Below are 27,909 nucleotides of genomic sequence, written 5' to 3' on the forward strand. Positions count from 1 at the left end.
CGAGTTTAAATATAATGTGTTGATATTTAAACCAACTTTTGCAACTCTATTTTGAGCTTTTTGAGGTAAAGTTAAAAGGTAGGAAGAAAGACCGTAGAGAAGAAAATTACAATAATCTAAACGTGATAGTAAGAGACATTGAGCCAGTACAGAAGCAATATCTTCAGTGAGAAATTTAGGAATATGACAAATAGTCCGCGTATAATAGTTACAAAATTTAATCAAAGCTAAGACACGAGAATTAAAAGATAGAGAAGAGTCAAAAGTTAAGCCTAAAATTTTAAGTTTAGAAATTGAGGAGAGAGAAGAATCAGCCAATAAAACGTGTGATGGGGGAACATTTGATAGGCTGTTGCAGAGTGCCAAGAAACAATACTTCAGATTTATGGGAATTTAGCTGAAGAAAGTTTGATAAATGCCAATCGTTTATGGCCATAGTACATGCATTTAAGTTGTCAAGCTGAGATATGATTAGAGATGGAAATTTTAGCTTTTAAACATGTGTCGTCAGCGTATTGATGGAAGAGTAAGCCAAAAGTGAGCCACAATCTATCAACTTACTCTTTTTAATATTTCTCTTCGTCTCTTCTTCTGGGGTTTGTACATCATAGCTTCACAGGTGGGTCTATTTGCATTCATTCGTAACATATCCTGCCTACTTTATTCCGCACAATCTGATTACCTTGGTTATGTACGGCTTATATGTTCTAAGTCTAATTTAGTGGCTGATTCTAATAAGTTTCTGCAGGCATCAATTTTCAAATTATTTTCCATGGTATGGAATACACTCCACGATTAGCACGGTACAAGAGAATCGGCATCATACATGCGTTCAAGACCATCAGCTTCAAACTGATGTTGTGTCACTCACAAATTTTCTTATACAGTCTTTGAAATTTGCTCTTATAATGGACCGTTTTCTCTTTACTTCTGTGCCAGATCTTCCTCCACATTCAATTCCCAGGTAGACAAAATTTTTGACCATCTCTATTTCTAAGCCAAGGTCAACATTTTTCGGTTACTGCCACATTCTTTTTTTTATGTAGTTAACCTTTAGTCAATAGGCTGATGCCTCTAAAATTGTTATAATCCATATTATCCACATTTTTATGAATGGGAATAATTACTGCCCTTTTCCAGTCCTTTGGAATTTGTTCCGACTTACTGCTGATTTCGAAATACTGCTGAAACCACTTTGTGTTACTAGACATGTTACCAGACATTTGTTCATATCGAATTATATACGAGCAATCAAGAAAGTTCCTTTAGTTTTGATTATTCTAATTCAAAAAGAAACATAAACAATGAAGTAGTCAGGCTGGACATAATTTTAGTTAGGCTGATTTTCATCATCTATGATGCTTTGATCATCCATTCCACATAAAAGTTTATTTGTAAAAAGTAATTTGTAACTACGAAACGTTGATGAAAATGTGTGCTGAACAATAGGATTTAGTTTTGAAAAATTTCATAAAAAAAAACTATAATGCTTCATTTGAAAACTTTTTTAACAAACAAAAAAAACAGAACTTAACAATAAATTTAAATGACAGTCACAGCACGGACAAATGTAAAACTGAATCAGAATATACAGCTAATAAAATTATTGTCCCAAAATTTAAAAACATCAGCAATTCAAAAATGATGTTTCATCTCAATATCGTAATATTTTTATCAACTATCTCGAAATCGAATTTTCAAAATAAATCCCAGGAAAGCTCAACTTTTTGGCCACCAATTGAACAATAATGCAATCAAATATCACTCTAGAAGATATATATTTCGCCATAAAATATAAACAATTGTAAAACAATACATTTACACTTAATAAAATAAATACAAGTACTCTCTAACTCTCTCTTAATTTCTTTCAATTTATAACTATCAACAATGGCAATGACTTAAGACTAGATAACAGAAAAAATTCCTTATATGTAGGTGGACACTAAAATACATTTCAATTGATTTGTATCACAATAAGTATGTCAATAATCTTGTAAACAAACGGTTTAGTGTTAAAAAAAATCCCGAAATGAACATTTTAATATGCAACGTACCCAAACCTAACATTGTAAAATATAATATTCAAATGCAAAATGGTGATGATTTTCAACTGAAATACATTTTGAAGAAATGTTAATCACAACTCATCACTGTTTTTCTTTTTGGCCTTGGAGCATGCACTTCTAGCTTTGTTATCACCAAGGCATAAATACTCATGGAAAGTACCGTGGTTCTTGGGGTCTTGTTTGTAGGCTTCGTACATGTCCAACTCACCAAGATGTTCAATGTACTCCGTGCAGATTCCTTTCAATCTGTTACGTATTCATTGACTAGTTAAAAATATAAAGATCAATTTAATTATTCAAAAAATCATTTTCTTATTTTTAAGATATAAGCAAGAAAAATCTATAATCAAATTGTGCTTATTGTTTTTTTTGTTTTACTAAAACTACAATCAAAAACCAAAGATGATTTTAATTTAAAAACAGTCTACCTATTTTTTTAAGATTATTAAGCTCAACACATCCAGTCAATTAAATTCATCATATCATCACACTCAATGTAAAATCAACACAAACATAAGTTATGCCAACCTGAATCGAAAATTATCAAAATAATAAAATTTATAATAAAAAACTATTCAATAATTTTTTAAACATTCCAGGATTCAATATTCAAATAAAAAGAAACAATATAAATAAACAAAATTATTAAACAGTTTAAAACTCTTTAACTTTTTTTCAAAAGACAATTATTTGCGATGTTGAGATGTTTACCCATAGGAAGTCTTAAGTAAAAAAGTTAAAAACAAACTTGAAGACCTTAAATAGTTATGTGTTATGTATGGGTGCAAGATCTCAAAAGTAAAGCAGTGCAGCAGTGATGTGGTATTTGTACTTAACACCTAAGTATTTGTACTTGTAACTTTACATTGTACTTGTGCTTGAAAATTTACAAATATATAGCTAAATTTTTTAAGAACACAAATGTCTTATCTGGAGAATTTGATCACAAAATTGGACTGGATTTCGGATTTGAGTTGATTTTTTATCACCTAAGTTTTAATATACAACGTATGTATCAGTATCAGAATTTGTATAGCGCCTCTCTCGAAAGACCTCAGAAGCGCTTTCTTTGGTGTACAGTGTTGAAATAATGATGTTTCAATGTTTTTTTTAGAACAGCCATCGATCTGTGATGAAACCATCCCACAACTGTACAGAAAGTGAGTTCCAAATTTCACACGTAATTACAGCAAATTTTCGCCGTCCATATTTTGATGAACTAGAGGACGGAATAACCAGATCCCCATGGTTCGACGACCTAAGATGACTACGTCCATGTACCTTTGATACCGGTATTAGTTGTTCACTCAAGTAAACCGATGCATTTCCAGTCAGACAGTCTTTTACCAAGAGTGCCACTTTAAATTTAACCATTTCCGGAAACCGCAGCCAATGGATTTCATTACGCAGATATACTAATGAATCCAGTAAAACACCGAGATTGTTCACCGACGATGTAAAATCATTCATCAATTTCAATCTTTGTGGGGTACCAAGCCAGATGTGTTGAGTTTTTTTAACATTCAGTCTCAGTTTATTAGCCGACATCCATTTACCAACAATGTCTATTGTCTATTGCCGAAGATCATGTGATGATTTCAATGGGCAGAAACCTTGTAGCTGAATGTCATCTGCGTATAAATGACATTGAAGTCCAGCTTCTTCAACTACCCTAATAATCGGCCGTATACAACACATACAACAACGGCCCGAGAACCGATCCCTGCAGAACCCCCCGCGAGTCAATCCTGAACTTGCGACATCTGATTCGTTAACACTCACAATCACCGTTTGGGTCCTTGATGACAGATACGACGAGAACCAATCTAGAGCTGAGCCATCGAAACCGTACGATATTTTGAGCCGATTTAATAAAATTTCATGATCGACAGTATCAAACGCCGAACTAACGTCTAGTAGTGCAATCATGGTAAACATGTATCTATGTTTTTGCAGTGGTGGGCATAGTTTAACTAAACAGTTTCAAACTAATAGTTTAACAATTTTTTTACTTTACCGCATAGTTTATCCAAAAAAGTTTATTTAGAATGATAGTTTAACAAAAAAATTTCAGTTACCAGCTAAATAGTCAAATTAAAATATTTTAGTTAACTCTTATTTTTTTGCTAAGACAATCAATCAAATCAATCAATCTTTGTTTATAGTCTCCATCCGTTATGGGTCGGACTTTTTTATTCCATTTGTCAGCTTCTGTCTCCAAGCCGATCTATCCATTGCGTTTATCTTCTTGAGACCAAGTGCCTTACAGTCTTACTGTATGGTCTGCGTCCAGGACTTCTTTGGGCGACCTCTTGGGCGAGTGCCAGACACCTGGTGCCCAGTAACGGAAATTATTGTATCGTGTTTGCTTTGCGTCACATGGCCAAACCATCGTAGGTGATGACGACGGCATGCATCCTTCAACGTGCTCGGTCCCGACCGGTTCAGGATCTCGGTTGTATGGATATGGTCCCTAAGGTCAACATGTTGCATCCAACGAATCATCTTTATGTCAGTTCGGTAAAGCTGCTGTTCAAGTTTTGTTGTCATCGATCACGTCTCTGCTGTGAGCTGTATAGCTGTGCTGTATAGCTCTGAGCGCAGCGATAGAAGAATGCTACGCCGCATCAGTACCGAGACAAGAAAGTGCTATTTACCCCGCGCCGCACGTATGTGTCTACGATCGACGGCATCAGCTGTTCCAGCACAATCTAGACAATCTAGCACATCTCCCAGGTCGTGAGAAAGATGAAAAATGCAAATCAATTGAAATTTTCCATATTTTTACTACCAAGTACATTTAATGTTTTTGGTTTTACTCAAGCTTTTTAATTGTTTGATTTTTTGTCCTTTTTGAGTAAAACAACATTAGTGTTTTTCAATCTTTAAAGTTTGCGTTGTTAAATTAAAAAAATGTTTGTTTCTAAATAATGTTATAAAGGGCTCGAGGGAAAAGTCGGATATCCGCGAACTATTGTTCTACGTTGCTTACATAGTTAATTAAAATAAATTCGGACAGGCAAATAAAAAGGCTCATACAATTTTACGATAGTGTCATATATAAATAAAACATAGATATTCAACCATAGTTAATTAAAACGAAGTTGAACAGGTAACTAATGAGGTTCCATATATAGGAACATATAGAAATTCCTTATTATCAATACATACATCATGTAAAAAGAGGCCGTAATAATTTTATAATCTTTGATAATTTCACCATCGTTTTAAAAACGCACATGTTTTGCAGGTTTTGTGACCATTATTAACTCAATTATAAAAATTGCTAAAAATTTCTTGGAGGATCAAAAATATTTATTAACGTACAAGTTGTCGCAGGATCACTTAGAATTATTTTTAATGCTTTCTTCAGAGGTGGTATGCATTGAATCTAATTTAGTTTATGATGATAATTTTAGGTGACTGGAATAACAATCTGACATCATATCAATTCAAATAAATAATGAAGAGATATTTGGCTAGATGCGGTTTTTTGCCAGATAATTCAAGTAATGTCATAAACTTTGGTAAGGCCAATTTTGTGCAACCAGATGTGAATATTTTCAGAAACTCTACTAATATGAATAGAAATATATCTAGAGAGGCTTTTGATAAAATTGAAAAGTAAGTTTTTTATTTCTCCTTATTTTGGTTTAGGCAAAATATTATGTTGATAATGGGAAATTCAATTCAAATATGATTTTGAATTGAATTTGAATATGGTTTTGTGATTTCTTCCATCACAGTTATAAATAACAGTGGACTGAGAATCGAGCCTTGGTGAACTCCAACGCCGATGTGTCAAATGCATCTGTGTTTCCAACCGTTGTGCTGACAAAAGTCTTAGTATTCGTATACATTTCCATCACAAGTCGAACAAGATATTCTGGAATGAATTGTCGACGTAGACTCCACCTGATTGCTTCACGGGGTACTCGATCAAATGCTTTTTCAAGGTCTACAAAAATGTGTGATAGTTGTTGATGCTTTGCGAGGTACTTCTCTTGCAATTGCTGAAGGATGTGAATTGCATCAATTGTTGATTTCCCCGCTAGGAAGCCAAATTGATAATTTCCGATTGTGATGCACGACGTTAATCTTCTCTCAATGATTTTTTCGACAATTTTCAGGGAGTGTTCTAACAGACGTATACCCTGATATGATGAACAGTTCAATAGATCACCTTTGCCTTTGTATAGCAGGACTGTCATGCTATAGTTCCATTAAGTCGGCATTGAGCAATTTCTCCACATTTCACGGCAAAGTTGTAGTAACGTTTTGATACCTGCAGTACCAGATGCTTTGATAATGTCATTTTTGAGTCCAGAAGGCCCTGCTGCCTTTCCATCCTTCATAGCTTTCAGAGCTTCTGTAAGCCACTCTACAGTGATGTCTGGAATCGGACCTTCGATGGGTGGAGCGTCAAAGTTGACATTGATGGGATTTGTTTCAGACGGTTGAAATATTTTTTCCACTGTAGCTTGATCTCATCTTGTTCAAGAACCATCTAATTTTTCTCGTTTTTGATACATGAGGCACCAACTATGTCTTTTTTCGTACGCTTTGTTTGTTTTGCTACACGATACAGAGATTTCATTTGTTCACCTTTGCTTTTAGTGAGCCACCCTCTGCACTGATCTGTCCGAGCCAGTGCAACTTGACGTCTTGCATAGTTGTTCTTCTCACGGAAAATTTTATGGTCATCAACAGACTTTGATTTTTGCCATTGCTTGTATGCAGCTTTCTTTTCAGCTATTGCATTTTGTACACTGTCATTCCACCACCAAGTGTCCCGTTCATGCTGACATTTTGTACCAGTTTTCCCACAAACTATAGTTGCAGCGTTTATCAAAACGGTTTTGTATGTACCCCAATTTGTACTGGCTTGCGATTGGTGGTCTAACTGTGTGGCGACAACCAGTTGAAATATTTCTCGATGAATATTGCTTTTCAGCTTCCACGTTTTGATTCTCCGAGACATTTATTTAGACTTATGTTGTGACAGTTCGACAACCTGGTCTGCCATAAGGAGTCTATGTTGAGCGACACATGATTCGCCAGGATTAACTGTGACATTTTTGAATAGCCCTCGGTGATGTTGCTTAACAGCGAAGAAATCAATTTGAGTGGCTGATGGTCCACTTTTGTATGTTATGAGATGTTCCAACCTCTTTCTAAAATATGTGTTCAGTAAACAAAACCCGTGACTTTCAGCAAACTCAAGGATGCGGTTGCCATCTTCATTCCGTTCTCCATAGCCAAAACCGCCATGTACGTTGTCAAAACAATCTGTTTTCTCTCCAACGTGGCCATTGAGATCGCCTCCAATCAGAATTGTTTCAGATTTTGGTATAGTTGAGATGGTGTCAGAGAACGCAGCCGAGAAGTCATTTTTCATCTCTTCTGATTTGCCTGTCTGTGGTGCGTATGCAGGAAAAATAATCATTGTTTGCTTTTCTAGGCGAAGCTTGATCCACATGAGTCGTGAATTAATCCTTTTAATATCCAGTACTTCTTGGGCTAGCGGTTTTTTGACAAAAATTCCAACAACATTTTTGGCCGTCTTTTGACCATTCCAGAATAGTTTATATTTTTCATTGTCTGAGTTGATCTGACAGACACCATTCGATTTCCATCGCCTCTCCTGAAAGCAGCAGAGGTCAATCCTTCTTCGCTCGAGCATTTTTTGCAATTTCCATGCTGCGGCCAGTCAGTGATCAACAAACAATATATATATATATATATTATATTTTATTTAAATAAAATATTGATATTTAACCATAGTTAATCTTATGAAAATGTCAGTAAAATGAATAAACAGCAAAGTTGCTTAATTTCGTACATAACACGTCAGGCTTACTAGTTCCACTCGCGTTGGCACTTTCCATCTAGATACTAGCGTCGAGACATTTATTATCTAAATGATGCGACTATCTTGATTATATCTTAATTACATTTAAATTACCATATATATCAACACCAAATACTATTATTAAAAACATTGTTTTTCAAAACGAGTTAACATGTGTAGTGCATGCATGTATATAATTCTATATGCTTTTGTTATATACGCAACTCTTAATTTTTGTTTGTTTCAATTAAATACCTCAATAATAGTGTTTGGTGTTGACATCCTGTAATTTAAATGTAATTAAGATGTAATCAAGATAGTCGCATCATTTAGATCATAGATGTCACGAAGCTAGTATCAATGATGGGAAAGCGAAAGCCAAATGCGAGTGGACGAAAGGTATTATTAAGCAACTTTGCGGTTAATTCACTTTAGTACTATATTTTAATAAAACAAATCATTTGTCAAAATTTTATTTCACACCAAGTTATATAGTAATTTATAGGTTTGTATGTGACAGTTTTCACAGAAATCGATTAAGAGTATTAATTTAATTGGTATTAAATTTAAGTTTTATTATTAGGTTGTTGATGAAGATGTAACATAAAAAGTCCGGCTTTGACTAAGGCTCTGGTCGGATTTGTTTGTAAATCTAGCTAACTCCGAATTTGAAAGTCCACTTTAATACAGTCCTAGTAACAATATATAATTAAATTTTTATTAATTTGAAGATTTCTATTTGCTTGGTCGTTCATGTTCTCATTGTTCATTCGCATTTTGGATAAAAGAACTTAAACTACAGTACTTGTACTTAAGGTATAAGAGCTTGTACTTGGAAAAATTTAATTTTAAGTACTAGTACTTGAGACCGAAGTACTTGAGACTCTGAGGATAAGTACTTAAAAACATGTGCAATGGAAAGTAAATTGAATTGAAAAATTATGACAATCAATTGCACATACCTTGATGATGGAGGAAGAGTTCAAGCAACCCACAATAGACAAAATATTATTAATCATTAGGAAAAGATGAATATAAACAATCTGGTTTTTTTAAGGATGAATTAAGTCGGATTCCAAAAAAAAACATTCAAAACAAAATGCAAAGCAAAGACTATTAAAAAAATGGGAGGTTTCAACAGAAAAAAGACAGTGGACGTAAGAGAAACAACACAAAGATTAGGACGGCCGATTATGAAACTAGGTGGCGACTGTAAGCTCAGAGATAACCAAATGACACAAATTATGATACAACCATGAATAATTTACCTCCCAGGCCATTTGCCTCCACCAGCAATCACACCAGCCACATTGTCCGATTCATAGATTCCTTTGCCGTACAAACGATTTTCCCCATTGACTGTTTTCACTCCATATCTACAAAAATTTGTTCATCAAATGAAAAGATTTAAAAAAAAATAAAACTCTGAGTGTTACATTATTTTTGGTAACAACAAATGATTTTCTTCTAAGAGTTCTAGATTAAGATAACGTATAGTGAAAAATATTGTCATGTGTGTCATGTAAACATCCTTGAGCTGGCTCCGGATATCGATTTCTATATAACATCCCTCCACATTCGCGGTCGGCAGGTACTTTTTCAAGCGAAATCCTATTTTTCCTATCGTTATTCCAGCTCTTTTTAAATCCTCATCCAGATCATCCAGCCATCTTTTATTGAGTCGTTCCGGAGCTTTTTTCCTATTCTTTGATATTGAAATTTTTTTAGCACATGGCTTGATCATCGCATTCTTCTTCCTCTAAGAACTTATCAATCTTTGTTTTGCGTCCAGAGACCCGGTTTCCCGAGGTAGGACGTTGTTTTCTTTGCCATCAACTTTTTTTTTGTGATGGCATAGGAATAATTTGGGGAAAAGTTTTTACATCCGGACACCCATCCTGACGACAACCACCAGTTATAGGCGGTGGGCCTAGCCTTTCGCTCAAAAGCACGCAAGGCAGCGTGGATGCAGTTTTATGTCATACCCAGGACGTCTCTAAGAACTTATCATTTTATTATTATTATCATCTTATTATTTTATTATCATCTGCTGTTGAAATGTTAATCTTATCCCCTCATTCGTCAAGTGATTTGTTTAGCTGATTTTCATTGTTCTTATGGTCCACTTGTTTTCCGCTGAGTTCAACTATTATTTTACACACCTGAATGAAGCTTATAAATTAAAAATGAAAAAAATTAAAACAATTTACATTTAATGAAAAATAATGTTAATAGAAAATAACCAACCCTTGGTAAGTATCAGCAGAGCAAATATTTTCAAACAACTCAATAAGTTCTGATTCAGGCAGGTTGTACTTGTAATATTTGTGGCCATCATTGAATTCGCTCAACATTCTGTGCATCTGAAAATAATATAAAAATTATAATGTGATGTGAGACTGAGAATTGTAGTACCCGGGTAAAAAAACACGAAATTTCTAAGAATAACAGACACAACTAATCAAGCTATTCAACAAATGAAATAAATTCAACAAATTAACAATTTTTAGCATATTGCTTTGCTTTGTTGTTTCATAACATAAAACTTAATGAGAAAGGGTGTTATTTGATTTCTGCTACATTTCAATGTTCATAAAGATAAATCGATGAAGGCGCTTTAGAAATCTTTAATACAATACGATATTTTATATTTCATTTCAGAATATGAAGCAAAAAGTTGGAAGTGCAAAATTTTTTTATAGATAACTGAGAGCAATTTGTAAATTTTTAATCTTTCCACACAAATACGCGGGCGCGCACACACGCTCATACCATCATTATCGTGTACTTTTATAGACGCTCTAACCTGAGAGGCAGAGCCGCCCGGTGTTTGTTCCAGGGTTCACTGACGAAAACCCCGGATTGGTCTAGTCGCATGATCAGGCACATTTAATCTTCTTTTTCATTCTTCTCTATTTTGGGTCAGTTCTTGTTTCAGTCCCAGTGCTCTCGTGATTTAAAAAAATAAAAGCTGCGGAATGATGTACGTTCAACAAGAATTAGAATACAGAGAAGAAAAAAAAGTCCTATGATTTGCTGACAGAAACCGAGGAAGACTTGCAAAAAATAACTACAGAACTTTATGAAAGCGGAAAGAGTTATGGACTAATGATTAATAAAAAAAAACAAAAGTTATGGTTATAGAAAATAATACCCTAGCTGACATAAGAATCGATAGAGAAAATATCGAACAGGTTGATCAATTAGTATACCTTGGAAGCCTTATTACATGAGAAATGATTGCAGCTTATAAATCAAACAAAAAATTGGCATCGCAGCAGGCACGTTTGGAACACTGAATGGAATGTAGAAAAGCACAAAATATCACTTCAGAATAAACTAAAGTTTATGGATTCACGTGTAAAGTCAACATTATTGTATGTATGTCAAGCCTGGACATTGAAGAAAGAAGACAAAAGAAGACTAGATGCGTTTGAGATGAAATGCTACAAAAGAATGTTCCGTGTGAAATGAACAGAAAAAAACACAAAGGATAGTGAAAGAATCCAAATTAACAGAATGAAGACGAAAACGACGAAAGTACTAGGAAGAAAAATGTCTGATGAAAAATGAAAGGCTAATAAAAATGGCTAAGAAAAATTGCCAGAACAGATGATAAAATGGAAGAAAGGAAGACCTATAAGAAAAAGGATAATAAAATATAAGATAATGAAAAATGGAATGTAGGAAACATATGGATGGCAAAAAGCAAGCCGGGTCAAGACATGGTTTCTAGAAGAAAAGATAATGCATCGACCTCAACGGTCTTCATTGGATATATGTATATATATATATATATATATATATATATATATATACAATATTCTATAAATTCTACCGAATGTTTGGCGTTAATATGTTTGTAGCTCATCAACGCCAAACATTCGGTAGAATTTATAGAATATTGTAAAAATTATGGTCTATTACCAACACCAACATATATATATATATATATATATATATATATATATATATATATATATATGGTCTATTACCAACACACACACACACACACACACACACACACATATATATATATATATATATATATATACCGAATGAATTTGGTAGAATTTATAGAATATTGTAAAAATTATGGTCTATTACCATTCGGTAGAATTTATAGAATATTATATAAATATACATGTACATACATTACAAAGATCATATCTACATGTATGATCTTTGGAAAATGGCGGAAGGAATAATTGTCGAGGTTAAAAGCAATAAAAAATACGTAATTGATACGTTATTGTGTTATATTTGGTACGTTCGAGACCAGATAAATGAAAAGGAAATGAAAACTTCTCTTTGCGAATTTTTTGAAGTTGACGACGTAAAAAAAAGTGCAAAGTTTTTGCATCATGAAGCCAGCACATTATCGCTCAGCCTGCCGGAGTTTTTCCGAAGACGTTGACAAGAATAAAATGTGGGACGAATTTCTTAGTATATGTCAGTTAATTTTTGAAACTAAAGCCAAAGACAAATTTCCCTGTTTTCTCGCTGATGACTTGTGGAAAGTTACTAATTGTGACAATAGATTCGAGAAATTGTCAGCTGAACAGGTGAGGTTGCAAAAAAGTGTTATTCAAAATAGTCCAGCCGTTCTGGAATTTCTTGAAGAGCATGGCAATATACTGAGTGATGTCCAAAAAAAGGTGAACAGTATCGTGTGCAGTGATGTATGCGCTGTTGGAGATTCAGATGCTGAAACATCAGTCGCTAAAAATTTGTCTGACATTGCTGAAGAAGGTAACAATGATGATGAAAATGTTATAACAGTCAGACGCAAGAAAAGAAGAAACATCTTACTATCAACTAATACAAGTCCACGTTGTCATGCAATATCAAAGACCACTGTTGAACCTCGTAGGCCTACGCAATATAAAATATCAGCTAGTAAAGTTGTGAATCGGAAAAAATTTTATCACATTGGTAATGTTTCAAAGACTTGTGCATCCAATGTTGTTGACCACCTTAAGTCAATTGATGTTAAAGTTTTGTCTTGCTACCCTGTATTCAAGAGGAGAGATGACAAAATAAAACTTGATGAAACCCACCCTTCTACGTCATTCTGGTTGTGTGTAGATGAAAAGTATGCGGAAATAGTTGAAAGATCAAGTTCTTGGCCTGATTATGTTCAGGTTAGGAAGTGGGTTTTCAATAACAACAGCAAAAGTGGCAAGACATGTTCTGATGTGAAACGATGATATAGAACTAGTGTCATGTTTTATTTGCAAACTTTAAATTTATGATTTGTTAATTTGACTTAATTTTTTTTTCATTTACCCGCTTTTTTTATATTATGCAAGTACACATTGTATATTCGTTTAATGTACATTGTGGATAAACTGTTGACTTTTGACAATCATTTCTTTAACTTATTGTTACTGGATTTTGAGAGTGCCTGTGAGATTTCATTTAATAGGCGCTATACAAATGCATTAAATAATATATATATATATATATATATATATATATATATATATATATATATATATATATATGTTGGTAATAGACCATAATTTTTGCAATATTCTATAAATTTATAGAATATATATATATATTTCAACTTTTTTATATTTCTTTTTAATTTATTAATGTCAGAAAAATTGTTGTTGTTATTGTTGATTGTTGTTGATGTTGTTGATGTTGTTGTTGGTGTTGTTGATGTTGTTAAGGCTGTCACTATTGGTATGATTGTTGTTTACATCATCACGGTTGTTGGTGATAACATTGTTATCATAATTGCTGTTGTCGTAACTGTTGTTGTTATAATTATAATGATTGTTGTTTTTATTTAGTAGTCTATTTGAAGGTAGAATGCTGTTTGACTGTACTTGAATGTTCATGGAGGGATTTTTGTTTTGTATGAAAATTGATTCAGCTATTTTCAGGTTTGTAATGTTGTTATTGCAATAAACTATTTGCGTGTTATTTAACATTTGTCGTGTTAAAGTGATGTTATGCTGTTGTTGATAATGTTGTTTAATTGCTCCATCTTATAGATGCATGGTCAAACATCTTGACAATGTGGTAGTTGTCATTCCAATATATGAAGCATTTTTGCGGTGCGAACATTCACCGACGGAGCATTTATATTCATATATTAGATGACTTTGTTGTAGTTGAGTAGTTGCAGGAAAGCAATTATTTTTCATGATTAGTTGGGATGTTTTTAAATATTGATAGTAAATTCGAAGAACAACTTTATTAATTGGATTTGACGCTACTACGTTTCTGCGTATTATTCCTTTTAAAATTCTTTCATCTTCTTTATACGCCATTGAAAAGGTATTGTTGTAATAAAATATTATCTTATTTTTGTCATTCATTTTGTTGTTGATTTGGTTTCCAATGATACGGCTGTTGTTGTTGCTGCTGTTGTTATTGTTATTACTGTTTGTGTTGAGGCTTGTGATGCAGTTATTATCAAAGTTATTAGACGTGGTGGAGGGGTTGACATTATCTTCCTGTTCATTGTTGTACGGAACGTTGTTGGTAATTGCATTATTTTGATGTATATTTTGTGCATTTTCGAGATATTTCATGATGACTTGATCAATTTGTTTCGAAGAGTAATTATTGTTCACGAGAAGTTTTTTTATTCTTAATAATTCTGAGTTGATGAGTGTATAATCAGAACAATGTTGAAACGCTCTGTTAACTAGAGAAAATATAACACTATTTTTATATTGTTCTGAGGTCTCGCTTTTACCATTAAGACAAAATCCCAAATTGGTGTCTTTTACATCAATCAATCAATCTTCGTTTTGCGTCCAGAGACACGGTTTCCCGAGGTAGGACGTTGGTGTCTTTTACATAAACTTGAATTTGAAAACCAATGTCATTTCTGGTTATCAGGACATCCAAAAATGGTAGTTGTTTATTATTTTCAATTTCATGTGTAAAGGAAAGAACTGAGTTGGATTTAAATTCACCAATTAAGTCCATCAAGTTGTTTTCATTTTCTACTATAATGAACGTATCATCAACATATCTTACATACATTTCGGGTATGAGATGTGGTTTCTTTTGGAAAACAGTTTCTTCTAAATATCCCATGTAGAAGTTTGCAAACATCACCTCTAGAGGGGAGCCCATGGCTACACCAATGACCTGCTGATACATTTTTCCATCAGGAGTATAGAAAGGAGCTTCTTTTGTGCAGATTTGAAGTAACTGTTTTAGCAGATGAGGTTTAATTTTTAGTGGATTCATAGCCTTATTATATACATAATTTAAAATAATATCTATTGTGGCATCAACAGGAACGTTAGTGAAAAGAGATTCCACACCTATTGATGATATGATGGCTGATGATGATCTAGTTTTTAGGATGTGAATAAATTCTGATGATGAAGAAATGCAATGTTCATTTGGAATATATGGAGTTAGGATGTTGTTGAGTCATTTTGCTACATTATATGTGACTTTTTTCTGCTGGTATTTGACTAATTATTGGACGAAGTGGGTCGCCAGTTTTGTGAATTTTGACGGTACCATACATATAACCTAGTCTGTAATCTCCAGTTAATAGCGGTATTTTATGTTCTGTTGAGTTAGCATTGATTTGTCGAATAATTTGGTTAGTTTTTGTTTTAAGCGATAGTGTTGGATTTTTAGTTATCAGTTTAAATTTAGTTTCATCTTTCATATATATATATATATATATATATATATATATATATATATATATATATATATATATATGTGTGTGTGTGTGTGTTGGTAATAGACCATAATTTTTACAATATTCTATAAATTCTACCATATGATTTTTAGTTATCAGTTTAAATTTAGTTTCATCTTTCATATATATATATATATATATATATATATATATATATATATATATATATATATATATATATATATATATATATATATATATATATATATATATATATATATATATATATATATATATATATATATATATATATATATATATATATATATATATATATATATATATATATATATATATATATATGTTGGTAATAGACCATAATTTTTACAATATTCTATAAATTCTACCAAATGTTTGGTGTTAATATGTTTGTCATTCGTTTTTTCAATTTTTCTCACTAAAGTTTTTGGTGAAAGTTTAGTTTATTAAAATTCAAAATAAACTTATTTTCCAAATTCATGCTGCAAATAAGGCCATATTTCGATTCCGAATGAATCATCATCAGTGCTTTCTGCTGTTTATATAGGGAAATATTGATTTTGTCAAAATGAATTTAGATAGAGATTGACTTCGTCAAAGTGAACTTAGATGGAAATTAGGTGTCAGGTTTCTTTATTGGCTGGTCATCTTCTTTGGTCTCCTTTTCTTCATCGATAGCATCATATTCTTCTTTGTCACTTTTTACAATGCTAGTTTTTATTACTTATTTGTTTTCGTTGTTGGTTAAGCACTGGGTTGGAAGTGAGGTTGTCATTTTAATAAGTTCATTTTGAAAATAAGTTTATTTTGAATTTTAATAAAATTCAAATAAAGTTTAATAAAGTTCACCAAAAAACTTTAGTGAGAAAAATTGAAAAAACAAACTACAAACATATTAACGCCAAACATTCCGTAGATATACATATATATACACTGTGCTATTGATTAAGATTGGATTGTTAGTCAAATAATATAAATATAAAATAAACACTACAAACACCCAAAAAGTATGCAAATATTTTGCAATTGGATAATCACATATCTTATTTTAATGTTATATATATATATATATATATATATATATATATATATATATATTTTAGACCAAATTTCCACTACAACTTTTAATAAAATTTTAAATATTAAATTTAACTTTTTTCAAATTTTAATCTATATATAATATATGTATGATATCTTTACAAACTACATCAAAAGCAAACAAAAACCAAATAAACAAAGTTATACAATATATTAAAATTTCAAAAAAATTTCCTAAATTAAACTGTCTAAAATTCTACAAAAAAATTACATTACAAAATTACACATATTGTGATTATCATTACAATATATTTCTTTTACAACAACTGACAGCTATACTCTGAATAAATAATTTGAGACTGACCTGATAGCTGATGGCATGGCAAGCATCACATTTCAAGTTATCAGGAAGAAAAATGGAGTGTGTTTCTTCATCATTCAGTTGGGGAGTTTTAAACTTCATGGGTTTGCGTTCACAATTGATGACGGATATGTTTTGAAAAAGAAACAACAAAGTGGAAAAAGTTACGTAACTACGCCAAAACACTTCAAAATTATTCAAAGAATTCATTTCTTTCTAACTTTGCTTCAAAAATTTGTTTCCTCCTCTAAAATAAAACTTAATAACGTTAACGCCAGATGAAAAAGACAAAATTAAAAACGTTACAGCCGCAGTCGTCGTTGGAGACGTTTCATCAACAAAGAAGAAAAAATGGTGGGCGGGACAGGAAGGAATGATGTTATACAGTTATATTGGCAAGTAGGTCATCCAAGCAGGGAGGCAGATGTCTTCCCTAGAAACTACAAACTATATATGCCTGTTGAATTATTAATTATTTAAAAACTTATTTTGCAATTCATTTTAATTATTTCCCAAAAGTGCTCATTTAATCATAAAATCATAATGAAAACTCAATTGTTTGATAATATTCGTACCAAATGAGTACAACTAATTAAAATCAAAGATGCACTATACACAAGCTTAGCTATTATAGCTAGCGAACTAAACAAGAATAATTATTTATATTTATTAAAATAATTTTGCCAAGTGTAGCAGCCAATGAGAAATGAACACGATGTCATCGTTTGTTTTGCTGTTCATTGGTTGTCATTCACTCTTTTATCCGTCCATATGTTATTTATTTATTCATTCATTTGTTTTTATCCGTTTATATATTTTATGTTATTTATTTATTCATTTATTTATTTGTTTTTATCCGTTTATATATTTATTCATTCAGACTTATATTACTTCATGCACCATTTCATTCACTAATTTGACAAATTCATTTAATTCAATTATTATGCCAAGCCAATCAGTTAATTAATTATCCAATTGACATTATCTTATTTGTTTGTTCGTTCATTCACTCAAAAATTTAGTTAAGTCAGTCATCATTTATTTATTTACTCATTCATGAGCTGTTCGATCCTATGCTGTTTAATAATATTAAAAGATTATGCTCTATTTTGTTAATGCGTTTTATTAAAAAATGTTCTACTGTTTAATAGATAACTCCAATAGAGAGATGGGACAAGAGCCCGTAATTTTGAAAGGTTCATAGTTAACTCCAATAGACAGATGGGAAAAGAGTCCGTAATTTTAAGAGGCTCATAGTTGGCCTACATACTTAACGCAAATTTATATATTTGTGCATTTGGATATTGATATTAAGCCGGGCATGGCAAACGTAGGCACGGCCAACATTAACGTAATACGGAAAAAATTTTCAGCTTAATTTTAGCTACACTATTAAACATTTTCAAAATTTTGGCTTTCAAAGATGTCTAGATCAGGCCCTGTTAAGTGAAAGCGTTTTTTAATAGACAATACCGCAATAACTGTTAATAAATCTCAAACAACAGTTCAATTTTTTGACAAAATTTTTTTATTAAATTGTTATTTTAACAAATTATTGGGAAATACTTTAAAAATCAATTCAATAACTTTCAACCAAAACTTCATATAAGTGAAAACAAATTATCGGATAATATTTTAAAAACCAATTCAATAACTTTCAACCATAACTTCATATATAAGTGAAAACGTTTTCTAATAGATAAAAAAAGATTTTTTGGAAAAAGCAGAACTAGCTTTCCATACATTGTATAAGCCTGAAAGTTTTTTTTCAAGTCTTTATACAATTTCATAATATACATAAAAAACAGAGAAATTAGATGAGCCACAAGTAATTGAACAAATTTAAACATAATTTGGCAAAACTTTGCATTTGTGCCCCAATGCAAACGAAATTCGAGATCATAATTAAAAGTAAGAGTAGGTTAAAGCGTAAATATGTCTAAAAGTGCACTGATCGTGGAATTAAATAACTGGAAGCGCCCTACCAGCGTTTTAACATTGAAAATTTTTTTCAACGGGCAAGTTACCTCTGGAAGCAAGTTCCTAAAAAATTAATTATTCATGAGCATTTTAGTTTATTTTTAGAAAAATCTGAGATATAATTAGAAAAATCTTGGCCTTCCCGAAATTATGTTAATGACTCTTTGCCGATCTGCATTCAGCTCGGCATAAAATTATATTCATAAAATTATTTATTAATATATTAAATTAATTATATAATAATTTGTTAAAATCAAATTCTATAACTTAACTATTTCAACTGTAATGGACATTATTAAAAAAATATTAGTTTAATAAATATTAAGCTAGCATGAAATTCATTATGCTATTAATTTAAAACGAACAACTGTTGATTTTTAATAGAATTGGTAAGTAATGTTAAATAATTTTTAGTTTAACATTACTATTTATAAAATAACCCTGAAGGTGCTAGATCATAAACATGTATATTTTATATTTATGTGTAAGTAAATTGTTATATTTCTTGCTTGTTGATTATAAAACATCTATCTTGCTATAATTAGTAATTAACTTAACTCATAGTTAGATCAGTCCTACTTTTTTATTTATGGATTTCGGTTTTGTTTGTTGTATAACTGCAAAATGTTTGATTTACATAATTATAAATTTTTCTTTCAACTATCTTAAAAAGTGAAATATATATATATATATATATATATATATATATATATATATATATATATATATATATATATATATATTTACAATATTTTGTAAATTCTACCGAATGTTTGGCGTTAATATGTTTGTAGTTTGTTTTTTCGATTTTTCTCACTAAAGTTTTTTGGTGAATATATATATATAAAGATAAAACTAAGGTTGTAGAATTTGCTTCTGATGTAGTCTATTAGAAGCACTGTAAAAATTCAATAAAACAATTGATTTAATAAATTTAAATTGTATAATTTTTGTTGCATTTTATTATTTAATTTACTTTTAATAAAATTGCATGTTGATAGAAAACTCTTTAGTTAAGTTAAAACGTCTTAATGTTGTATATGAGATTTTTTATTAATTCATAATAGTGGTTTGCATTCTGTACATCATTGAAATGATTTTCCATGTTAAATAAATCTTTGTTGACACATTGTGGGAATATGTTGCTTTCAGTTACAAGTTTTTTCTTAAATCAATAATCATTTATTTTAATAATCTTTCTGATTCTTGGCAGATCTGAAAATCATTAAAATTTATTGCTTTTACCAGAAAATGAATAAATGTATCATTTTACTTTTAATACTCCTTTTGAGGGATTGTCCATTGTCTTTTAGTATGATGAAATGATTTGATGATTCGCTAGATATGTTTCTGCTGGCTGAAATCAAGAATTTTCTGCATATTTGTAGGGATTTGTAACAGCATATTAATGCAAAATTTTGAATGAATTTTGGAGAGGTTTACATTAGAAGTAAAAAGAACCTGCATTCTGCGCATGAGATGGTCGGTGTTATTGACTTCACCACCCATCCTGCCATGTATGCAGTGCAATTCCTGACAATATACTGCAGTGACGCATGCTCCACAAATACGTTGTCATCAAAATCTGCCCCAAAAATAATGTTACTAAGCAGTTTTTCTGTTTCAAATGATGACACATTTCCCATGTTACCTGTGAATTGCAGAGTAGTTTTAAATTTATTCAGTTTATAATTTTCATGTCAAAGTTACTTAGTATAACTGTTAAAAATTTGCAGCAAATCTTTTTGTAAACATCGCTGAATTGTTGGCAATTTATGCGACTGCAGCATCCACCTGCACACAATTAATTTTTTATATTATTTCATTATTATGACTTAAGTCAGAAAGCTTAATACCTGATCTTCTTACATAGTTGAAATAAGGTTCCATTGCATCCTGACTGAAACGGTAAGTCATAGCAAAAGGTTGTTCATTCAACAATTCTTTCGAAATATCAATTATTGAATTTATGGTTTTACAAAAGACCATTATGCACATTTTTCTGAAATTGTTTGTAATTAGTTTTAGTTTAGATATTGAAATATATATAAAAAAGAACCTTTGAGTTTTGTAAGTGTTAACACCATCTAAATTTTTCAAACTTAGTAAGTAGGCTTTCATTTCATAAAGTTTATCTATAGTGGCTGTCAGGATGCTCTTTGTAATGGATTGCTTCCATTTTCTATCTAGCATCAGTTTGCTGTTCAATATATGGAAAAAATCATTGATGTTTTTCACAAATGCTATTGTTTCAGAAACGTCAGAAAAAACATAAAATCCGTTTAAGAGTTCCAATGATTTAGCCACAGAGCAACTAAAGACTTGAGATGAGATGCATATTTAACTTTCATCTTATGCTTTTCAAAATTTACATGATTTTTGGTTAATTTATTTTTTAATTTCAGTTTGATTTGTTGTTGATAATTAACTAAGTTTACGATATGATTCCATTTGATTGGATTATTATTATAAAATATTATATTATAAGAATGAAACATATTCCTCATTAATTTCAGCATGTGGCATGCATCAAATATGATATATATTTTCTGGCCGGTTGTTGGGGACAAGAAACTTGTTTGCATGTTTGGAAATGTGAAAGAGCATCCAAGCAATCCACATGCCGAACGTTAGTGCCAACCCATCCATTACCAGTGAAACAACCCTAAAAAATAAATATAATGTATAAAAATTTTAACATATTTTTAAGAAAAACAAATGTTATTCACCCTAACTCCGGCATTATGTAACTTATCAATGGCTTTCTTTATAAAATCTTTCAACCTGTGAGATGATAATTTCTTTGTATAAAAATAAGCTATTTAATGCCTCCAAGCCTCTCGCAGACCAACAACATAAAAAATCAACACCTCTGAAGCAACTATGTCCTCATTCCCATCTCCATAGTTTACATATCCAATAAAGTCATCTTCACAAATAAACAATGCGTTTGATAATTTATGCTTAACATTTAACATCAATAAATTAAAAAAATTGAAGACAAATGCTTATAGTGAAATGGGAAACAAAAAAAAATCAAAAAATAAATAAAATACACAAGGAATGAACTAGCATATGCTACCAAAATATGCTATATTTTAAACTCACAAATTTACAAACAAAATATATTTTAAAAAACCTACCAATTTTCCTATTATACGTTATTTGAGGCTTTATTGATATCAAATCAAGGATTAAAAAGCATTTGCAATATTTCATTTTCAGTAGCAATAGCGGAGGGATGTTGCAGAAAAATTCAGTATGGCCCCTCTATGGTACTTAGACTTGGAACGCTCAATGTTGGATCACTGACTGGCCGCAGCATGGAAATCGCAGAAATGCTCGAGCGTAGAGGGATTGACATCTGCTGCCTTCAGGAAACCCGATGGAAATCGAATGGTGTCTGTCATGTCAACTCAGACAAAGAAAAATATAAACTATTCTGGAATGATCAAAAGACGGCTAAAAATGGTGTTGGAATTTTTGTCAGAGAACCGATAGCCCAAGAAGTACTGGATATTAAAAGGATTAATTCACGTCTCATGTGGATCAAGCTTCGCCTAGAAAAGCAAACAATGATTATTTTTTCTGCATACGCACCACAGACAGGCGAATCAGAAGAGATGAAAAATGACTTCTGGACTGCATTCTCTGACACCATCTCAGCAATACCAAAATCTGGAACAATCCTGATTGGAGGCGATCTCAATGGCCACGTTGGAGAGAAAACAGATGGTTTGGACAACGTACATGGCGGTTTTGGCTATGGAAAACGGAATGAAGATGGCAACCGCATCTTTGAGTTTGCTGAAAGTCACGGGTTTTGTTTACTGAACACATATTTTAGAAAGAGGTTGGAACATCTCATAACATACAAAAGTGAACCATCAGCCACGCAAATTTATTTTTTCGCTGTCAAGCAACCACACCGAAGACTGTTCAAAAACGTCAAAGTTATACCTGGCGAATCATGTGTCGCCCAACATAGACTCCTTGTGGAACAGACCTGGTTGTCGAACTGTCAAAACATAAGTCTAAACAAATGCCTCGGAGAATCAAAACGTGGAAGCTGAAAAGCAATATTCATCGAGAAAAATTTCAACAGATTGTCGCCACACAGTTAGACCACCAATCGCAAGCCAGTACAGATTGGAGTATATACAAAAGCGTTTTAATGAACGCTGCAACTACAGTTTGTGGGAAAACTGGTACAAAACGTCAGCATGAACGTGACACTTGGTGGTAGAATGACAGTGTACAAAATGCAATAGCTGAAAAGAAAGTTGCATACAAGCAATGGCAAAAATCAAAGTCTGTTGATGACCATAAAATTTTCCGTGAGAAGAACAACTATGCAAGACGTCAAGTTGCACTGGCACGGACAGATCAGTGCAGAAAGTAGCTCACTAAAAGCAAAGGTGATCAAATGAAATCTCTGTATCGTATAGCAAAACAAGCAAAGCGTACGAAAAAAGACATAGTTGGTGCCTCAGGTATCAAAAACGAGAAAAATGAGATGGTTCTTGAACAAGATGAGATCAAGCTACAGTGGAAAAAATATTTCAACCGTCTGAAACAAATCCCATCAATGTCAACTTTGACGCTCCACCCATCGAAGGTCCGGGGTATACGTCTGTTAGAACACTCCATGAAAATTGTCGAAAAAATCATTAAGAGAAGATTAACGTCGTGCATCACAATTGGAAATTATCAATTTGGTTTTCTAGCGGGGAAATCAACAATTGATGCAATTCACATCCTTCGGCAACTGCAAGAGAAGTACCTCGCAAAGCATCATCAACTATCACACATTTTGGTAGACCTTGAAAAAGCATTTGATCGATTTCCCCGTAAAGCAATCAGGTGGAGTGTTCTGGATTGTACTGGAACAGCTGAAGCTGCCATTCCACCACGAAGCCTGGAATAAATGGCATCTCCTTGCCTCTATATTGATGCGGCGTGACATCCCACTACCACTACGATCAAGACTTTATAAATCTGTGATACGTCCGGTGTTGTTATATGGTGCAGAAACATGGCCAATGACAACCAAACTGGAACAACAAATTCAACGAACCGACATGAAAATGCTCCGATGGATGCAACGAATTAGTCTTAAGGACCACATCAAATCTACCGAAATCCTGCGTCGTGCTGGTTTAGATGATATAAAGGACGAATGCCGGCAACACCGTCTGCGGTGGTTTGGTCATGTCAAACGAAGTGGAAACAGTGCCATAACTTTTCTTGCAGATGTTGAAATACCTGGCACACGTCCCAAAGGCCGTCCAAAGAAATCCTGGTCGCAAACAATCGAGCAAGACATGAAAGCTCTAAATTTAAATGAAATGGATACAACTGATCGTCTAATTTGGCGCAAAAAGTTGATGGCAAAGAAAACAACGACCTACCTCGGGAAACCGGGTCTCTGGACGCAAAACGAAGATTGATTGATTGATCAGTACATATTTCTTTATATAACAATACTAGTTTACAAAATATCATTATTAACAAAATTTTACTTGTTCAATGTTCTCGAGTGTGGCAGTGTTAGTCCACTTTTTCTTAAAAATTGGTATGCACGAGGACCATGAAAATGCAGCTGCATATAAAAGATCTAGTAACTATCATTATATACTTTGTTAACTCTTTTAAATGGTATGAGTTTTTTATCTAGAAGGAAAAAAAAAATTAATCAAATTTCAATTCATTTTACTATGGTTATATAACATAAAACCTTTGTATGTAGCTAATTCATTTTTTAATTTATCACATTCATTCATAAGTTTTCTTATTATCGCCTGCAGCATTGTGATTCTGGACTTGTAATATTTTGATTGCCTTTGCTGTTGCTTGATCAGAGATGTGCATCCATTGAGCAAAATGTCTAAATATGATTTAAATTTGAAAGTAAATAGCTGCATTTAAAATTTTTCATCATATATATATATAATATATATATATATAAACCTATTAAATAAAAATAGAGAAACTCTTTGTATTCTGTATTTCTTATGACAAAAAGCCATTTTAAGTTTTAACAAAGGCATCTTAATAATAATAATAAACCCATAATATAAAAACAATATAAAAAATATTTGAACATTAATTAACGATAGTTAAAAAAATAAAAAGTCAAAAATTTAAAATAAAAATACCAAAAAGCAAAGCCTCTTTTCTTCTACTAGTCTGGGCCTAGTGTCTCCTGGCACAATGTAACATTTTTAAAACATTTAAACAAATGAACTTTATAAAATCAAAATGGATCAAATAATAAATGATTCCAAAAATTTTACATAATTCAGTTAAATTATTAAGTTAAAAATCGATTAAAACTGCCGTAGAATGATTTTAGCAGCAAAAAAACGTTTACAAGAATGCCGCCGGTGGCACATCAACTGGGAAGAAGCTAAATATAGATTGGAAAACTGAAAAACCCATTGACAATTTGGTGCTAATAAAGTTTGCTTCCAAGTTTCCTGACCTTGAGAAGAAGGTCAACACTATAAAGCCATTCTTATATATAATTCAATGGCACTGATAAATGACTGTTAATTATCAAAATTATAAAAATATATATGATTTAAAGTTAAATACTGAAAATAATTGTTAAAAATAAGAAATTAAAACATTTTTTAACAATCATCAATTATTTAATAACTTTTTATAGTTAAAATCGTAATTTCTGTACGCTTTTAGAGAGAAAGTTTTAACATTGTAGGAATTAAAGTAAACTCAAATGCTTGCGTGGTTATGTGCGGTTGACATTAAAATAAGCTTCCATCATGGATATATATAATCATATATCCATAGCTTCCATTGCATAAATTTTAACATAAAAACTTAACATGTAGATATTAAAATAAATTTCTATGCATTAATTTTCACGAATTTTAACATATAAAACTTAACATGCAAGCATTAATGTAAACTTCCGTGCATTTATTTGCACGATTTTTAACTTATAAAACTTAACATACAGACTTCAAAGTAGACTTCAATGTCTTTATTTGCACGTATTTTAACATATATATTAACACTGTTAATTATTAGAATTATAAAAATATTTATGGCTTAAAGCGAAATACTGAAAATAAGTTTTAACGAAAATAACTGTCATCAAATCGTAATTTTGATATGGTTTAAGAGAAAGTTCATATACATTGTAGGTATTAAAGTAAACGCATATTCTGGCATACTTTTGTACTGTAGGCATTAAAATAAACTTCCACGAAGTGTTTTAACATGTAAATAACTAGTATGTATTGAAATAAAGTTTCATGTATTTCTTGCAAGCGTTTTAAAACACAATTTATGTAGGCATTAATGTATACTTCCATGATGGACATATATATATATATATATATATATATATATATATATATATATATATATATATATATATATATATAATATGAATATGGCAGACGCGTTATTCATATATATATATATATATATATATATATATATATATATATATATATATATACCATCAAGGTCGATTTAACAAATATTTTACATAGAATAGTTATATTTGTTGAAAAGTGAATTTAAGTTGAAAGAAACAATCAGTTTTTAACCAGTTGTTTAGCGATTATCGTCCTAGTTGCTTTTTTGTCAATCTATTGACATTTAATTAAAAAATTTGTCTAAAGTTTAACAATAAAATACGATAGTAAGACGTTTGATCGTAAAAATCAACAAAATTTTAATTATTACAAAAAAAAGGGCCTCGTGTAACATTGTAACTGGGTGACAAAAATGCTACCCAGCGTTGATTTTTTGTCACCCAGTAATGTTGATTTCGTGCCACTGGGTGACAGCAATTTTGTATTACAATTTAATTACGAGAAAATTGATTTTCAAAATTATAAAAGCTGGCCTCATACATTTATATATAAGCATAGAAATCTGATGTATCAACCAACGTCAATTAATTCTTTGTATGTTTTTTCAATCCTTATATATATAATATATTTGGTTGCTTTCCTTGACGAGACGACGGAGTACTATTTAAAAATTAATAAAATTTTCTGATTAAAATAATTACAACAACAATGGTTCAAATTTGAATAATGATGGGAGAACTAGAGGGCATCATATGAAGTTGTCAACAGGTTAATCTCACAAGGATGTTAGAAAATATTTTTTTTGTAACAGAGTAGTCGCGGACTGGAATAGACTCCCGCAATCTGTTGTCGACTCTCCAAATACAAGTGTTTTTAAATCTCGTTTGGATTTGTTTTGGGGTGATGCTAAATTTCAATATAGGTGATACTTTTAAACTGACGGTTCAATTGGATGTGTGTGTTGATAAGTAGGAATGGTTTGAGATTTTTAATCTATTAGTATGATTGAATAAGAATTTTTCATGGATGGATGGGAGTGGATTAATGAGAGAATTACTTATGCAACATTTATAATACTCATTATTATGAGGTTAATGTAATAATTATTATATGGTAATAATATGAGCATAAATATAGGTAAAAATATGTACTTGTTTTATTTTTTATCAGTAATGACTGGGAATATGTATGATTGACTTGGATTGATTATTTCATTACCCATTTTATGGTTAAATGCATGTGCGTATTTCATTTATAAATTTTTTGGTTAATTATATTTTATATTGACTTCATAACTTTCTTATTATTATTATTGTTTTTCATATGATTGTTTGGTTTTTTTTATTGATTGGTAAATAGTTAATGAAATTTCTAGGTTCTAATATAATTATCTGATATAATAATTAATGATTCATGAGTAGGTGGGTATATGAGTTGGTATATGGGTAGGGGAGGTTAAGGAAATTAGATGGATGCATGAATGTTTGTTTATTTTCTCTATTGCATGGGAAATGTGTAGTTAATTTTATGCTATTCAGGTGTAGGATGGGATTAATGGGGTTAGATGGATAAAGTATTTTATTATATCT

The 27,909-nt window shown here is 31.4% G+C and overlaps 4 protein-coding genes across 4 annotated transcripts; 2 read left to right on the forward strand and 2 right to left on the reverse strand.

Annotated features, from left to right (window-relative positions):
- Window positions 1-7,050: 7,050 nt before the first annotated feature.
- On the reverse strand, window positions 7,051-7,752 carry HELRODRAFT_68656 (hypothetical protein; the record flags this gene model as incomplete). The annotated part of the gene is made up of 1 exon (XM_009028938.1): window positions 7,051-7,752. One exon carries the CDS (start codon window positions 7,750-7,752, stop codon window positions 7,051-7,053), a length of 702 nt encoding a protein of 233 aa, XP_009027186.1.
- Window positions 7,753-12,284: 4,532 nt separating this feature from the next.
- Window positions 12,285-13,130, forward strand: HELRODRAFT_164059 (hypothetical protein; the record flags this gene model as incomplete). The annotated part of the gene is made up of 1 exon (XM_009029107.1): window positions 12,285-13,130. One exon carries the CDS (start codon window positions 12,285-12,287, stop codon window positions 13,128-13,130), a length of 846 nt encoding a protein of 281 aa, XP_009027355.1.
- Window positions 13,131-20,212: 7,082 nt separating this feature from the next.
- HELRODRAFT_164060 (hypothetical protein) lies at window positions 20,213-21,092 on the reverse strand (the record flags this gene model as incomplete). Its single annotated transcript, XM_009029108.1, has 4 exons — window positions 20,213-20,345; window positions 20,433-20,622; window positions 20,828-20,973; window positions 21,031-21,092. The coding sequence occupies 4 exons, from the start codon at window positions 21,090-21,092 to the stop codon at window positions 20,213-20,215; spliced, it is 531 nt and encodes a 176-aa protein (XP_009027356.1).
- A 1,202-nt stretch (window positions 21,093-22,294) lies between these two features.
- HELRODRAFT_152545 (hypothetical protein) lies at window positions 22,295-22,693 on the forward strand (the record flags this gene model as incomplete). Its single annotated transcript, XM_009029109.1, has 1 exon — window positions 22,295-22,693. A coding segment is annotated over one exon (399 nt), but the record flags the coding sequence as incomplete, so codon positions are not given.
- Between the last annotated feature and the right edge of the window lie 5,216 nt (window positions 22,694-27,909).

Source organism: Helobdella robusta (assembly GCF_000326865.2).
Source record: "Helobdella robusta unplaced genomic scaffold HELROscaffold_6, whole genome shotgun sequence".
Classification (NCBI taxonomy): Eukaryota; Metazoa; Annelida; class Clitellata; order Rhynchobdellida; family Glossiphoniidae; genus Helobdella; species Helobdella robusta.